Source organism: Balearica regulorum, chromosome 19 (assembly GCF_011004875.1).
Source record: "Balearica regulorum gibbericeps isolate bBalReg1 chromosome 19, bBalReg1.pri, whole genome shotgun sequence".
In the NCBI taxonomy this organism is placed as follows: Eukaryota; Metazoa; Chordata; class Aves; order Gruiformes; family Gruidae; genus Balearica; species Balearica regulorum.
In genome coordinates this window covers 12,398,725-12,415,414 of record NC_046202.1, presented here as the reverse complement: position 1 = coordinate 12,415,414, position 16,690 = coordinate 12,398,725, and the positions used below count along the sequence as shown (strand labels likewise).

Genomic DNA, 16,690 nt, shown 5'->3' with positions numbered 1-16,690 from the left:
GCATTGTCTCTTCTCTGATATCGTTCCTTTCCAGGCCAAGGACTGTCATTGTCTCCTCATGGGATGCTTACTGGATCAAGCTTTTTGAAGTCTTTTTCATATTTCTCCATATTTTAATCACCTATTTTCAATTTTTCCATATTTTCTACCTTCTCCACTATTGTCACTATTCATTTCCTACATGGAGAGCATGGGAAGATTTCTTTTTGAAAAGTGGCGTTTTTTACTGCCTTTCATTTTAACCAAACCACAACTTTTGGGTATAACACCACGGACAGAGATGAGCTTATTCAGTAGCTTTCCCGAGGCTTACTGGCACCACTGTGGTGAGGCAGTGTCATTACACCTCTTCCCCACCCATGTTTGAGGTGGACACACCAGATATATGGCAGAAGGAAGACACTGTAATACCAGCGTTACAAATACACAGGACAGACAGTTAACAGCAAGGAGTCGCTACTATGTGCTAAAGAGCTTAGCTGAAAATCAACAAACTAAGCACTCTTAACGAGGACTCAAGAATCTCCATACTGATGCCAGCATGAAATACTGTTCTACCATCATGGCTGCATTCTGTTGTTCCTGTGTCTCCTACTCAGGGTCCCACAAATCTGGATCAGATGTACGTTACCGACCTGCAGCCGAGTTGGCCCCCATGCACCATGCTAATGAATTATTAATTAGAAAAGTCCTCTTCCAGTAAAAGAAAAAAAAGGTCCTCACTTTTCAGAGCACGGCCTTGTCTTCCCTTTCCTTTACCTCTCACCAATACATGAAGTACTGCTCAGTCCTGGCCAGGTCACAGAAGCAGTTCAGCGACATTATCACTCATCACGTCAGGGCTGACTGGTACAGTCACAAGCAGCTTTCCAGGTCTAGAGGCTCTGCAACTGCCCGCTCCCCCTGCACCAGCCTCCCGCCACCCACCTGCCCAAACGCCGGCACAATACCTTCTGTCCATCTGCATACACAGCGTAACCAGTGACTCGAACTCCATTGGAAGATCCTTCGGCATCAATGGTGACAGGTAACCAGCTGATAACGAGGATACCTGGCGAGGGACCAGCTTCTACTTGGACATCCAAAGGAGCATCAGGTGTGCCTGCGAGAGACCAAACAGATTTTCCTCTTGCTTACCCGACTACAGCATAACGCTAAACTAAACCCTGGTTAGAATCACAGAGAAAACTCCCACGCCAGACTTGCCACTGCAGAACCATACTACAATAGCCAGGCTAGTCTTGGGAAATGATAGACAGAACCAGAGAAAATAAAGTGCTCTCGTTCTGTGAAAGCTTTAATGCACAGAAAACAGAACTTTGCAAAAGTAGCTGAGGCCAAGATGCAGCAACCCTTAGAGCAAGGTCATGGCAAATCAGATCTTCCATGACCTGAGAGAGGCATGCTGCTCAAATCAACAAAGGGGATGTCTTCCCAGAGCAAATGAAAATAAAAGAGATCAAAAATTTTTAAAATAAAGGAAGAAAAACATTAAGACAAAACAGTACAGCATCTCAGGCTTTGGGACCTAATAAACTTTGCTTCCCTTCGCCCCAAGGCTTCACAGCAAAGTAACGACAGAGCACGCTGCTCCAAGCACTCCGTGCACAGTGGCAACGGGTATGACTGCTCTGATACCTGCTAGTGGGGTAGTGAAGTGTATCACGGCCGAGTTCTGCTCCTGCCCCTCTGGGACCTCTTCCCAAGGTGTTTTCAAGGGCCGGGCCTCCAGCTTGGCAACATACTGAGTGCTCGGCTGCAGGTTGCGGAAGGTGTACCAGTAGACCCCAGGTTTTGTTATGTCACATTCCTCCCCATTGAGATACACTGCATGGTTGTAATTGCTGTTGCAGGGGAGCCACGTGACCTCTGCTGACGTGGCAGTGATGCTTCTGACTTTCAGCATAGTCGGTGCCACCCAAAAATCTTGTCCCACAAAGAAAGTACACCGCAGTTTATCAGAACTGCCTTGCTCTGTCACAGTCTGCACGGATACACGGTAAGCCTTTGTCTTTAAATCCAGCTTTTCAATTACTGCTTTGGTCTGAAAGCCGCTCTTCACATTTTGACGTAGTTCTTCATCCACATAGATGTTGTAGCTCTGTATGTCTGGGCAGCCAGCTGACAAAAGCGGTGGTTCCCAGCCTACAACTATGCTTCTGGCAAGCTGCTTGATCAAAGTCAGTTTTCTCGGGTAAGGCACTGCTGTATGACTAACAGGTTCCTCCTGGTCTCCTTCTGCTCTACTGGCCAATGGACTGATGCTACTCTCTTCAATGGAGAAATCACTCTTATCTCCACTGCTGGTGCTTGCACTGACAAAACTTTTCTCCTGGTATGAACTATGGGTGAGATCATTCAGCTCCGAAGGCAGAAACGTCATGAGGTCATCATCTGAAACTCGCTCAACAAAATTGGAGGGGACCAGCCCTCGCCGGCCATCCATCAGCTCCCCTAAACAAAAAACAGGAAACCTGTTACCACTGCACCTACCGTTCAGCCTTCCAACCCATCTGTGAAGACAACGTGACAACATCTACATGAGGTCATAACTGCACTGCAGTCAGGAATGAAAAAAAACCCTCTGGGAGGTTACTCCTGGCAAAGTTTCCTGCATTTCCTAGGGCTTCCTTAGTTAGATCCTAATGGCCACAGTGAGAAGACTCACTGCTTCATACATTCCAGAGCCAACTAATGAGAAAGCTGTTTTGTGTAATTAGCTTAAAGGTCTTTCCTTCTTCATTATCCTACTGTGCCTCATCACAGGTCTAACTAACTGAAGTGTCTTTTTCTAGCCTTCCCAAACTATGCAGATAGATGATTTTACGTCTTCTCCCAGCCATACAGATTTGGGTTTTGTAGTACTTCCTCAAGAAAGTCGATCTTTCCAGCTCTGTATTCAGCTCTTGCCTTCTTTTTAGTTCCCTCCTTTGTTATGCTAGCTTCTGTAATAAAGATGTCCCAAAAGGACTCAAAGGGACGATTGATAGCACAGCACTCTTGGTATGTGCAAGAACCATCAAATCACAGTCAAATGAGCAGTGCGCAGGGATTGCACTTACTTTCCCCTTTCAAACTCTACCTACAGCAAATCAATTGAAAGCAGGGAAAGCAGAAATGTTAGTAAAGAATAACCTTTTTATTCTTTAAACAATAAACAAACAAACAAACAAATACATGAGAAGCTTGGAAATAGAAAGAAAGAAAGAAAGAAAGAGCCAGAACAGTCAAAGAGCAAGCAGTGCAACACAGCATGCATTTGCCTCAGCTCTTGCAAAGCACCTCAGTAAATTAGGATCCTTCATCCCATTAAGTAAGCTAGCTCCACAAAGAAACTTCATTACAAATTTACAGTCCAGAATTCTTGGTTTCAATTCCATCTGCCTATTAATCAACCAGGATCATGTTTTCAAAGGTGCCAAAAGAGAAATACACAGTATGAGATCGAACAGGATAACATCTGTAGTTTGGGCTGCTTATCTTATAACCTAGTCTGCCAAAAGAGCAAGAGGTAATCGAGACTATCAACTGCCTACAGCCTCTGGCTCATTACACAGTCGCTGGAAAGAGGGAAAGAGGCCATCTGCAGAAGGTGCTCCACAGCTAGAGGGGAACCATATGGGGATGAAACCTTGGAGCTCTGCTGAAAGCAGTGGCAAAATTCCCGCTGAAATCACTAGACCAGGATTTCATGTTTTAGGCTTAATTTAATCATGACATAAATAAACCCTTTTCCAACAGAATCTGCACCTCCCTCTAACAAACTAACTTTGGGCAGAAAACCTTTATCCTGAGGTTTCAAGATGCACTGAATTCCTCTCTTGTTTTTTTAAGAACAATCAACTCTCCACAGCAGTTCGGTCACATTTCATTCTACTAAAACACACCTTCAAAGAAGCCATCTTCATCCATGTCTCCATAGATGTAAATATATTCTCCAGCAGTCAGTGGAAGTTCTGCCTCTGGATTTTCATTAGGTCCATCAAAAGGATTGTAGCTGAAATATTTACAATATGAAGACTTAGTTTGTGTAGGAACTTGCACGGCAACACATTCACACTGTGATGTTAGATCGGCTTACAAGTCACTGGGACTGCATCCACTTTTCGCAAGCAGCAAGGTCAAGGTCAAGACTCTAGTTTACGGTTTTATATACAACTAATAACATAGTGCTCCATGTTCAAATAGCAGCTAAGGATAATTTTCCAAGTATGAGAACAGATGTCTTGTGACGTCTGAAGGAAGAGATCAGAGTAACTCAAGAAAGCATTTAAGAAAAGATTTGAATTATCTGAGTGCCTGCCGTGTTTCTGAGTGTACCAAGTAGATAAGTTGTAGGACTCTGCATTTCTAAAATAGACATCCTTAAATTCGCCTGCACCCTTAACTATTTTATGCAGATAGCTCTCTACATTTCACGCATTTAATAGTTTTGACAAAAAAAGAAAAAAATATTGAAAATGCCCAAAACATAACGTACACTTTACTTGCCATACAATTGTCATGGACAAGCACAGCACAGAATCTCAAAATTCCCATGTTTAAACCCCTAAGAATGAGCTAATCTGTGCGAGAACAACGTTACACAAGTAAAAAAAAAAAGGTTTCTAGTCTTTCTCTTCATAATTATCCAGCTCACAGGATCCAAGTTATAAAACTCTCAGTGCTGTAAGTCCACATTTTAAACAGCAGTCCAAAAGCTTCACTAGCACAAAAGTGATAAATACATTGGCGATGGGATTTGGAGTCCAGGTAGTTCTAACCTGCCTCCCCAGAGATTCTTGAGCTAATCAGGAGGCCTGTCACAGGAAAATGCCTCATGAAAAACCTTTATCCTTGCAAGCACCTACTGCCAATTCCTGCTCTTTAGTCCTTAAAAGGGATTTCAACACACCAAAGCAATGTTATCCTCATTATGGGTTAAGTGAGACCTTATGGGCCCAAGACTCTGACGTGAAGACACAGATCCCACTTGATCTGCTCCTCACAAGCACAGAATCATCCCAGTTCTCTTCCTCCCAATCCACACAAGCTGAAGGATATGTCAATATTCTTTGAACTGTAAACAGCAATTTGGGTTGACCGTGATGGCTCAGCGGATAGCAACAGTTATCAGAAAAATATGGGTTTATTCTGGGCATTTTTTTCTGTCCTTTTAAAATTACAACCAGAAAAATTTTGGCCAAAAACTTCAGGAATTCTAGGCTGAAATTTTCTTAATTGTTGGAATAAGATTTCTTGGACAAAATTTCTTGGGCTATTCTGGAGAATTCAGACACTTCAAGGAACTTGTCAATTCCAACTCAAATGTCCATCCAGTATCATATCAAAAAAAGTTTCACACAGTGCTGTTCACTGAACAACTAGTGAACTTACTATGGTTTTGTTAAGCTAAGTACATTGGATTTGCTTGTGCAGGAAATAACAGATCTCAAAAAATCCCATGGAGGACTAATATACATGGTCTAACCTAATACCCACCCCTAACAGTGGTGAATCCTACAGAAGAGTGTGAAGTTGGCAACTATGAGATAACCTCCCTAAGCTCACAGACCACAAGAAATGACCCAGTACCTGTATCGAGCTAAGAACACCTGGAGCTTTGCAGGGCCTTGGCTGCCTGGCTCTGGCATTAGAGAGATGCTGTCAACATCCAGTTCTTCCATTTCACTTGCAGTGTCCACCTAAAAACATTAAAGATGAAGGATATGATATGGCCCAAATCAGAGAAAAGGAACACTCAAAGGGTTCGAACATCAGCAAACAAGTCCTCTAAGCTCATGTATGGTGCCAGTCTGGCCACTGGGCTAAGGCCTGTCTGGAAGAATGACTATTAAGGCAAAGTAGTAGCAATAAGAGGCAATAGCTCCAAGCTCCAAGTTGCAGTTTCAGCGGTTCCAGTCAGACATCAGGAAAAACTCCTTGCCCAGGTGGGTGATGCAGCCTTGGAGAAGTGGAGAATCTGCATTCTTGAAGAACTTAGAGCCTCAGCCAGGCAAAGCTATGGCCATGCTGATCTGGTATTGGTGATAGTCCCACTGGAGTAGGAGATTGGCCTGGAGACTCTGGGGGCCCCTTCCCCACTACATATCCATAATTCAGTACATTTCCTGCTGTATCTACATGGTAGTTGTCTCTACCATGTGCAACATAAATGGTAATCTGAACAAAGGACACCTTGTAGCTCTATTAGACGTCTAAGTCTCCAAGCACTTTTGTTCAGGCGGTTCCCCTCTAGCACCTGTAAATACTCCAATATAATGTTTATGTACTTTCAGAACATTAGATAGAGCTTTGATTGGAACCGGTAGGGCCATCTAGTCCAAACAGCTGCCTCTGATGTGCTGTAGCATATGCTGAAGGAACAAGAGACAAGGCAAGCATGAAACTCATCTTCCTGGTATAGCCTCTCACTTTCTAGCAATCAGCTACTTATGGACTTCCTAAGCTGGAGACTACACCCTGAATGCATTTGGTGGCTACTGGCAGAAGCACCTTTGAACAATTTGTCTCAATCTTTTTGATCTTACTGACATTTTGGAATTTCACAACCGGTGGCAATGAGTTACGTAGTGCAATCATACTTCTTGAGGAAATATCCCTTGTGTTTGTTTGAAATAGTGTCAATGGACCAATTCAAGCTGCCTTTTTAAAGCAGACCTCAAGGCAAACATATTTTTGAAGAAGACCCATTGCAGGCACCAGAATACAAAGTAGGTATTTCTTCTAGTATATGAACTGCCGAAGTTAATCTTCAAAAGAGTTCAGGGCACCCTTCAAGGTAATGTACTCCTTGTAATGCAATCTTGCCTCATGTCCTAGGATAACAAACACCTGCACCCTGTAACACCCAAAGGTAGGCCCAAATGGAGTGGCTTTTAGTAGCCTGGCTATCACTCTGCAGTATTCCTATAACCACATGTTGCTGAAGCCACACATTCTACACACTGGCTCCTTTCCGATGATTCTACACTGATCTCTGAAGGCACTACTGGCTTTATCTCTCCACAGAGGCATGGTGGCTTCCAAGCTTTCTCTTGAACTAAAACCAGTAATTTTCCCCACTACAGAATTGATAGCAGTCACATACCTGTTCCTCCCCAGGTGTGACCTTCACTTTGCCTCTGAACATGATAGCTTCTCAGAGCTCTTACACAGTGGTAGGCACTGCCTGCCATGGCAGCATCCCTTCGCTAGTGCCCTGGCATTGGTAGCTCAAGACTTCAGCGTCTCCACAGCGTCTCCACATGTACAACGAGGCACTTCATGTGCCCTCAAAGGTTTTAGCACTCAGGAAATATCAGTGGGCCAAAAGAGCAAAAGCTGCCTCCCACGCAATCAGACCCAGCCCTGCTCACAGCACTATTTTACCCTAAATTGTCACATCCAGTGATCTACAGCAGAGTATGAAAGACTGCTTAGGTGAACCCTAGAATACTACGTAAGAGCTCCTGGGCAGGAGAAACAACAACCATCTATGAGATCTTGGTGACACAAACAAGCAAAGCCTATTAATTTCATCCCTCTGCTAGCACAAACTCAGCCTCTTTTCAAGTTTCTTTCACCAATTAACATTTTAATACCTAAAAGCACCAACAAAGAAGTTTGAGTCCCTCATACACAGCTCAAGGCGAAAAAGAGTCTGGACACAGTTCCTCAGCATGCTAAAAATAACAGTTTGTAGCCTTTGTGTGTTTTAATGGTAGTTGAGCTGTCACAAGGAAGCTTAGCAAAAGCCTTCCCACACTTCCCACCAACTGACCTGCCCACCCCACTCCTCCAAGCTGCCAGCACTCTGTCTAGCCAGTTGTTCCCTTCCTGGAGCACAGCAGTACATTCAAATCAGCACTACAGACATGAGCGTCCAAGGTCTTTTCAATATTTTCCTACACCTTTTCTCTTGTTTTGCTTCAGGCAGCCAGGAGGGAATGAATGCAACATTACTGGTGCTCTCAGCAATGCATTTATTCCTTTGTGGCTAAACAGGACAGACCACAGAGGGGACTCCCATACTGACCTCTGGAGTTGGGCAGGATTTAGGACTGTTCTGCATGGATTCTGATTTTGAAGAGTTTGACTGAGATTCCACTTTCTTGGCTTGTTTCTGAGAACTGGAAGCAGAAACTGGGGAGCCAACAGTGGCATCAGGCACCCGCTGCGACGACTCCAACTCATCAGTCTCTTCATTGTGAACCTTCTTTGCACTCTGGTGAGTAAGCAATCCAGAAACAGTCGATTCTGCAATAAAATAATCTGTCCATTACTTTTAGCCATAGGCAGAATACAAGATCAGCGGTGAGCATCATAGTGAGCAAACACCCTTTACAGCAACTCAAGTCTCTAAAAATATAACTCATTTAACAGTGCAACAGATTGGACATCCTGGGTTCCCTTTGATCAAAGAAATGCCAAGTTCTCTTTATGACTACAAAATTAACCACAGGTATTTATGAGAGAGAGAGAGAGAGACAGAGATCCCAAAAGTTAACTAAATATTTGCATTATTTCCATTACACCTTTCCATTTACACAAATAACAACTCTTTTGTCAAAACACTCAGAGGTATCTCCAGCAATTACCCTTCTCCCAGTGGGGCTGTGGGGTAGAGCTGCACAGAGCAAGAGGAAGCTCGGAAGTCACCAGTGTAGAGGTGAGAAGGTCGATTTTTCCTGTCTGAAGCCGGAATTGTTTGAGTTCCTGAGACAGGAGGCTGAACTGCTCTGTTTGACTGCGACACTGGTCTTCTAGATCTTTCACCCGGGCCTGACAGGAGAGACACAAGATGAGGCATGAACTCATACCAAAACCCCCAGTGAGGTTCCAAACAGCATTTGCCTTTGCTGCATCTTTTCAGTGGGTCTCAGACTCCAAGAACCTAAAGGTGTGTCCTGCCCAGGAATGGTCATTAGGAACTGGCAGCTCCACACCTACAGTATCTTTGAAAACCTGAGACTCATCATCTGTGAGGAGACTGACTGCAAGTTCAAGTAGGAATTATCCCTGAAATGCTGGGTTTGAACTTCAGTATCCTATCTATCTCATCTGGTCTTGTGCAGAGTTTGGACAAGTCAAAGATACACAAGCCTTGAAAAGAAAAAGATTGAAAAGGTTTTGTGTGTTTATGGGAGCATTAAAATTACGCCTCCAAAAGGAACTGCTCTCCCAGTGCTCTATCTCATCCATCACTCCAGAGGCTTCAGCAAGCTCCCAAAACCTTACCCTGGCCTCCCCACCATTCTAGGCAGGACTCCCAATTGTCCCTCCAGATCTTGGCTCCTCCAGGCTCTAGGAAGGGCAGAGGCCTGGCCTGTGTTACAGAACATTTCTTTGACGCAGGCAGACCACACACTTTGCCACCAGGTCCTACAGGGATGACCTGCTCCAGGAAAATGCATGCTGAGTACAAGAAAGCTACATCTCAGCAAGGTGAGATGCAGGGGAGTGTTGGGGAAATGCTACACAGAGGGAAGGACACATTCCTACTAGAGAACCATTTGTATTTTCTAGTATTCTCTTTCTACCATCTCTAGATCTTTTCCTTCCAAAAGGCTGCTGAGTCCTGGCTGCTCTTACACATCCCCACATACTCCCTAGTTGCAGGCACATCAGTTCCCAGGAGAATGCAACTGCTCCTTTCCCTCTTGTCACTCCTCTACCATGTAATAGCTTACTCCGGCTTCCTAGAGAGATATCCTGTGCAGACCCTGCTCATGCACTGCAGGTAATAAGTAAACAAAAAGCATTAGTGCTAGATGGCATTATATCATCTAATCAGCAGTTGTTCCACTGAGTTAATGCAGACAATATTTAATTTGGCATTAATGCATCTGGCTGAGGTGCAGGCTCTGCCTTGCAAGATAGGACATTTGTTCCCTTTTTTCTCTTTGGGCTGAGATCACACCAGGCTTTGTAGTCACTCATCACATCATTTTGCGTAGGTAAGATGCCTCAAAACAGATGACTGCATTGTGCCCTTCAAAATTTTCCATTCTGCAAAATGTTTTTAAAGTGTCTTTTTCTCCTTCCAACTAAAAAAAATACATCATGCCTTGAAATATTATGCGAGACAGAAAGTCTGGTTTTCAGGCAGCTCTAAAAATAACACATCTGACCTGAAAAAAGCTTTCTTTCTGGTCTCAGAGTACCATAAAATCTTTCTAACCCACTCCCTACCAACCTACAAGGGTGCAGGCATTTTTATTTTATTGTGACATATCTGGTTTAAACATTTCAGATTATCACTTGTTTTCTTCACAACTAACTAGGCACTCTCAGTCTTTACGGGAAGGCTGGTGAAGTCTCTGAAGTTTGGCAAGAAGTAACCGTCTCTGAACTGAAAGAGAATATCAGATGTGAGCAACTTCCAGAAGTGTCTGCATTCTCCACTTGCTCAGGATCAACTCCTTGTTCATTAAGTCATGTTGTGCAGGATTCCTCTGCAATCATGACTGTCTGAATTTACTTACAGTTAAGATTTTTCACATAAAGGCTTCTCCCCTACACATTACATCTTAATAGAGAGAAGAAACCATGAACAAGAACAGTTGCACTGGATCAAAGCTGGGTTTCCTCTAGACCAACATCTGTTCCCAATCCCACCTTGGGATGCAGCCTATGACAAGAGACAGGTACAGGACGACTGCAGGACCAGAAAGGGTTTTCCATCTTGAGACCTGAGGCAGCAGATGCATCTGGATATTGTGTTTAATAGCATCATAATAGTACCTTGGTTCTCTAAATTTATTAATCACAATTTAAATTAATTTATATTGGTGGCCAAAACAGTAGCCTGAATAATCCACAGTTTAATTCTGAGATACCTAATTAGTCAGGTGTCTTTTAGATCTTGTGTTATTCAAAACAACGTACAAACATCCCTTAAGTATTACTGCCACATCATACACAACACACACTTCTAGTGGACTACTTGCAGAGGTTCACACACGGCTGGGCAAGCAGCAAGTTTCCAGGGCAGTGCTAGGGGGCAGGGGGATAAGGAAGAGGAGCCCAAGGACATGGCCAGGAGCTTCAGGGAACCACAGGAATCAAGCCTCAGACACAGAAGAGATAGGAGACTTTTGTGTCTATGCCCAACCCAAGAGCGGGAGAAAGAGGAGCCTCACACCAACTGAGACTGAGGAGCGAGATTACCAGAAGAGGCTGCAATAGCCGGGAGCTTGGTGGGGTCGGTTTAACCACCAATTCAGGAACTTACTCTGATTTTTCACACCAAGCTAGACCCAACCACCAGCCCAGCCCTGTTCTCTTAGACACTCTCCTTGGCTGCTCTGTTACATTTCTCCTCAGATGACATTCACCATCCAGATACCCTTTCTTACTTTTCTCCGTATCTTCTTCTATATGTTTTTGAGACCAGAGAATCACAATTTTGCTAGAACGGAACTCTACAGGTCTGCAGTCCAAACTGCTGCTTAAAGCAGGGCTAGTGCCAAAGGGATTAAAGGAACATCCATGACTTCACATAGATGTGGGTGCTACTTCTACAAGATGTGGGCGTATCTTAATCATGTCCTTGGGCTGTTCTCAACTCCTTTGCTAAAAGTTCCCAACACCGTACTTGCCTTTTTGACCAGACTTGTGAATTAGGCGGACTTTTTTTAAAAAAAGTCACCCTACCTCAAACATTGCATTTCCTGCCACAACAGGTAATTCAGAACCCACCACTGCACATGTTTAGTCACAGCTGCTTCTCCTCCAAGCGCATGCCTTTGCACAGTCAGTGTTACCTGGCATTTAATCTCCCCGTTACTCATGAGATCTTCTCACAACTCTTCACAGTCAGATCTGAAGGTGACTGTTGAAAGCAGTGTTCTATCAGCTACAAACCCCACCACTTCCACAGAAGCCTTCTTCCCAAATCATTTGTGAATAGGCCGGCTAGCACAGCTCCCAGACTGTAACTTCATTAGTTACTACCTCTTCTGTGAAAACTACTATTCACAATCTCTGCTCCCCACCTTCCCACCAATTACAACACCAGCAGGACATGCCTTTTTCTCCATGCCTTTTTCTCCATGACACTTTCATTTGCAAGGATATTACCATTGCTTTTGGGTTTGGAAGGAAACACTTCACTCTTGGACTGCAAGTAGTTCCAAAAAGACCTTTAAACATATATGACACGCAAAAAAGGTGAACAGCTGGACAATTCTAAAAATCTGGAAATGCCAAAAAAAAATAAAGCTCCTAATTCTAATTGGTTGAGAAAGCAAAGCATTTAAACAGAAAAGCAGCTGCTCCATCATACTCATAGTGGTAGTGGTAGCTCCTTTAATTACATTTATTTCTTGGAGGTGACACTCTTGCAATCTTTTCCAGAATAAAGTTAAAACAAGAATATCAAGCAAGTGTCAAAGTCAGGACAGAGGAGAAGAATGTCCTGTTTGACAGGATTATAGCAGTACCTGCATGCAATCCAAAGTACTCTGGTAGCAAGAAGAAAAGCAAAGAGAGATATAAAACCACATCAGCAGTTACACTAGCCAAAAATCAGCAATCTGCCAAAGATAACCCAACCCTCAGTTTGAATGAAATTGTTTTCTCCCCGACTTACAGTGTCTGCCTTGTTCCATAGTGAGATTCCCACCTCATTCCCACAAGCATCTGCTTACTAAACAAAAGCCAAATCCCACATACCAAATGCATGAATAAGATAACCATGCACTTTTTGAGGGCCTCCAAATCACAATATGCTTTGAGCCAAATCACAATATGCTCTGAGTGTCAGCGCTAAATTTCAAGCCCTCTTTTCCCAACACATTGCAACCACCCATAAAATCAATGGAATGGACACTGTGTGTCCAGACCTTTCCCCAGGTCTGAGATCAAGGAGCGCTGGGAATCAAGGCACAACTCAGAACCTGGCTTGGACATGATTTTAAGCAGCTAACAGCCTGCTCAGTCATGCACCCTGCTCCTAGGTCAGGGAAAACAAGCAAAGTTAAGCTCTCTTCATCATATTTCCCAACAAAATTCTACACTGGACTCTTGAAATCAGGCTGTTGCCTTTTGCATCTATGCAGTGCAAAAGACAGTTGAGAATCTTGTCTCATGTACTTTGGAACTACTGAACTCCTTCACTCCCATGACCATAGCCCTCAAGGTTTTATTTCTAAGCCGAGACAGTCCTATTCACGGCATTTCTACACACAGAAACCATCCCACACCTTGAGTCCCCCCCATCACTGCCTTATCACAGAACTACAGATTAGCTGAGCCTGGAAGGCAGCTCTGGAGATCACCTAGTCCAACTCCCTCAACTCAAAGCAGGGTCAGCTACAGCAGGTTGGTGAGAGCTTTGTCTAGTTGAGTTCTGAACATCTCCACAGAGGGAGACTCCACTTAGGACAATCATGACTGAATTCTTCCAACAGGGAAATGGATCATTCTTCATTAATATTACACCAAAAAGCAATCCAAACACATGCAAAAATGACAATACACAGTGTAAGCATCCTAAACCCCCTGATTTTGCCCTACATTGATGTTCTGGAATGACCATGATTATAGTTAAGTTGTTTAATGACTGTTACACTCCACATTAGACTAGCTTTTAATGACAATTTCTCTTTCTTTGGTCCACCTGGTGTCATTGATTTATAAAGCATCTCTGTACCACTAACATGAAAGCAAGAATATTTCACTGAGGCGGCCCTTGCAGAACACAACCAGCCTCTCAAACATATAACAAAATGACTGTCCCTTTCTTCCTTAGCACAGATAGGCGCCTAGCTTAACCTAAGTAGCTTCCCCAGTCCTTCAGTGAATTAGTTCAGAAAATATTTGGCAAGCATCAAGCCTTAAAGGCTGCTAAGGAGCCAACCGGCACGAGAGCAGCACCTGTGTCAGCTCTGATCCTGTCTCTGGAGCTGAAAGCAGATGTCCCAGAAAGGACATGGCAATGGGGCAATACATAACGTCACTTCCCCACGATACTCACCCAGCCTGCAACAATTTCAATCCCGTTCAGTAGAGGCCCAGCGCTCTCGGGCTCTACAGTTCAGATACAGGTCAGGCCTTCTTCAAAGGAGATGCTATTTGCAGCCATGGAGCAATCTGCTCCACCAAGGCCACTCACCATCTTGCTGAACTCTCCTGAGCTCCTAACAGCCCCAGAGCTGCTGCACAACAGTGGACACAGGCAATTCAGCCTCCCACCTCCGACTGTATGTCACCACTACAGACAGGGCCACAGCCTCTTACCAGGAGCTCTCACTGTTCAGGTGGTGTACAGTGAGGCATTCTGCTTGGTCTCAGATGTTTTAGTTCTCAGAAAACCTCAGTGGACCAAGACAGCAGAAGCTGCCCCATTTGCTATCACACCTAACCCAACTCTCTGGCAGTCAGATTCAGTTGGCAGATTTAGTTGGCAGCAGGTGATTTAGATCAACACATCAAGTTCCAGGGTTTGGTGCTTTGCCTTTGCAGCTCCAGGAATCCACAGCCAAGGTTTTCTCCAAAGTCATCCTGATGAACACTGAGATAACACAAATCAAAACCAAAACAGCGCTCATCATATTGTCCAGGCTGCACCATTAAGCTGTCTGCCACTATGGCAAAGTGTCTTCTCTGTGGATGTCAGAGCACTTGCACAGCCAGTCCCAGCCTAGCAAACGGGACAGGGAGCTGCCTCAAATTTCGTCACCTGTTATGCTCAAAGGCCACATTTCTCCTTTTTTTCCCTAATAAAAAACATAGAGCACATATACCCAAAAGAAATTTCAAATCACATGGACACAAGTATTCTTCCTCCCTGCAGCTGATCCTGGAAAATGGAGCAGGCAGATCTGAGGTTGGTTACTTAACGCATCCCTGAAAGAGTTGTTGGGCACAATCTGAATGAAGTAACCTATCTGAGGACTGAGCAGGCCAGGATTTAATCCCCAAAAACTCTGACCTCAGAGACTACTCTGCCAGCATAACTGCTACTTGTTCACAGCAGCAACATGTTGCATTCAATCAAGATGTTAAAGTATTTTGCTCACCAACCAACAAAACCCAGGGTATCAAGAAAGTTGACATTAAGAACAAAAGATACCAAATCTGCAGCCACTAATCCATCTTATTTTCTTCTATCTTACCTCTAGAAGCTGTACTGCTCCTTCATGTTCTCTTTTTGCCTCTGCCTGTGCCTAGGAAGAAATAAGAAATGGAGTAAATAAGAAAGCAGCCTACCTAAGTTCACTTCTGCTATCATCACCATCTTGATAGACCATTATAGATTGAAAGCACTGTACAGACTGAAAGGACCTTTGGTCTTTGGATAAACAGCTGCAAGAGATCAGAACTGCTAGTCATGAGAAAAGCCCTTCACTTCGTTCAGGTATCAGAGTTCACCTAGACACAGACACTCTTCCCTGGTTTATTTTATTCTATAGACTCATATGTCCTCCATACACTGCACTTCCAAGGAAACAAGGTGCGAGAGTCCCATCACTTTCCAGGGATTCAGAGAGTAAAATGTCCATTCTCTCTCACACTGCGTACCTGCTGCAACCGCCTGACTTCCTCTTGCTTCTCCTGTAGGACTAGCAGCGCTTCCTTGTGCTCGACTTCCAGCTGCTGCCTTCGCTCAGCCACATTTCTCATGTGCTGCAGAACAATTCACAGACAGCTGAAGAGTGACACCACTGAAATACTGTCCTGTGTCCTACCATGGGCCATGAAGTCAAAACATGGCCTGTATTTCATGTCATCATTAAACAGAGGGGAAGGTAAGAACCTCTTAACACAAGCCAGAGCAACAGTCAAAGAAAATCCTTAAATCAGCAATGGTCACCTTATTTCCCCTCCCCCCCAAATCCCTTAAGCAGCCTTTCTAAAGCACGTCTGCCCACTTTGGAAGACCATGTTTCAGGATCCCACAGAAGCAGAATTCCCAGCAGAAACACAGAGACAAAAGAATGGACAAAAAAAAGCAAAGAGACAGTATGTGCCATCCAAAAGCAGCACTGAGTTTCTGGACAGTCCTTCCAGCCACGTGGATCCTACTGACCTTCAGCACCTGCTCTAGATTCTCCAGCTTGGTTTGGAGTCCTTGATTCGTCTGAATTACTGAATCCCGTTCCTTAGTAACCAAAACAACCTGCAATTTCAGGTCAGCATTCTCAGATTCAACCTGAAGAGAAAGGATTTTCAATTAGCACAAGCACTCATAAGTATTCCTTGTATAAACAATGGAGGACAAGTTATTTCTGTATCTCAACAGGCTGTTTTGCAGACCTGCTTTCTACTTGTAATGATACCAAAACCACAAACCTCCTTTCCCTCTGGCTTTCACTCAAAACAAATACACGAGCATTTGTACCAGTCCTCAATGTGATGAACATGTTATTTGCACACACCGCTTCTCCCACTAGACTCATCTCCCCTCCCACTTGCAAGGAGGAAGGGACTGGGATATGAATAGGCTACATACTGAACAGATACGAAAGAGGCACAACGGTCTACAAGCTCTTGCAATCCTAGATGGTAGGATTAAACATGGAGAACAGAAAGTTCAGGAGCCTGCTGAAATCGTGTTTACGTCCTCCACTTACTACAGGAAATTCCAACAATATATTTTGGGTCTAGAGTGCGCTATGGCTTGATGACTATTAGCAATGCAGATTATCAAGCAAAGACAAACATTTCCACTTAGAACAAGCAGTTATTAAATATGTGGGAAGCC

At 44.0% G+C, this 16,690-nt stretch overlaps 1 protein-coding gene across 11 annotated transcripts in view; it reads right to left on the bottom strand.

The window, feature by feature from the left end:
* TSPOAP1 (TSPO associated protein 1) overlaps positions 1 to 16,690 on the bottom strand; it is a 73,846-nt gene that overhangs the window by 27,665 nt on the left and 29,491 nt on the right. For 10 of the 11 annotated variants that reach the window (XM_075771693.1, XM_075771694.1, XM_075771697.1 and 7 more), the window contains 9 exons: positions 16,016 to 16,138; positions 15,508 to 15,612; positions 15,102 to 15,152; positions 8,580 to 8,763; positions 8,018 to 8,238; positions 5,575 to 5,684; positions 3,888 to 3,997; positions 1,639 to 2,454; positions 951 to 1,102 (listed from right to left, as the gene is read on the bottom strand). In XM_075771693.1, coding sequence (XP_075627808.1) covers positions 951 to 1,102; positions 1,639 to 2,454; positions 3,888 to 3,997; positions 5,575 to 5,684; positions 8,018 to 8,238; positions 8,580 to 8,763; positions 15,102 to 15,152; positions 15,508 to 15,612; positions 16,016 to 16,138 — 1,872 coding nt within the window. The remainder of the gene's footprint in view (positions 1 to 950; positions 1,103 to 1,638; positions 2,455 to 3,887; positions 3,998 to 5,574; positions 5,685 to 8,017; positions 8,239 to 8,579; positions 8,764 to 15,101; positions 15,153 to 15,507; positions 15,613 to 16,015; positions 16,139 to 16,690) is intronic. The other variant, XM_075771700.1, reaches the window with a different exon arrangement.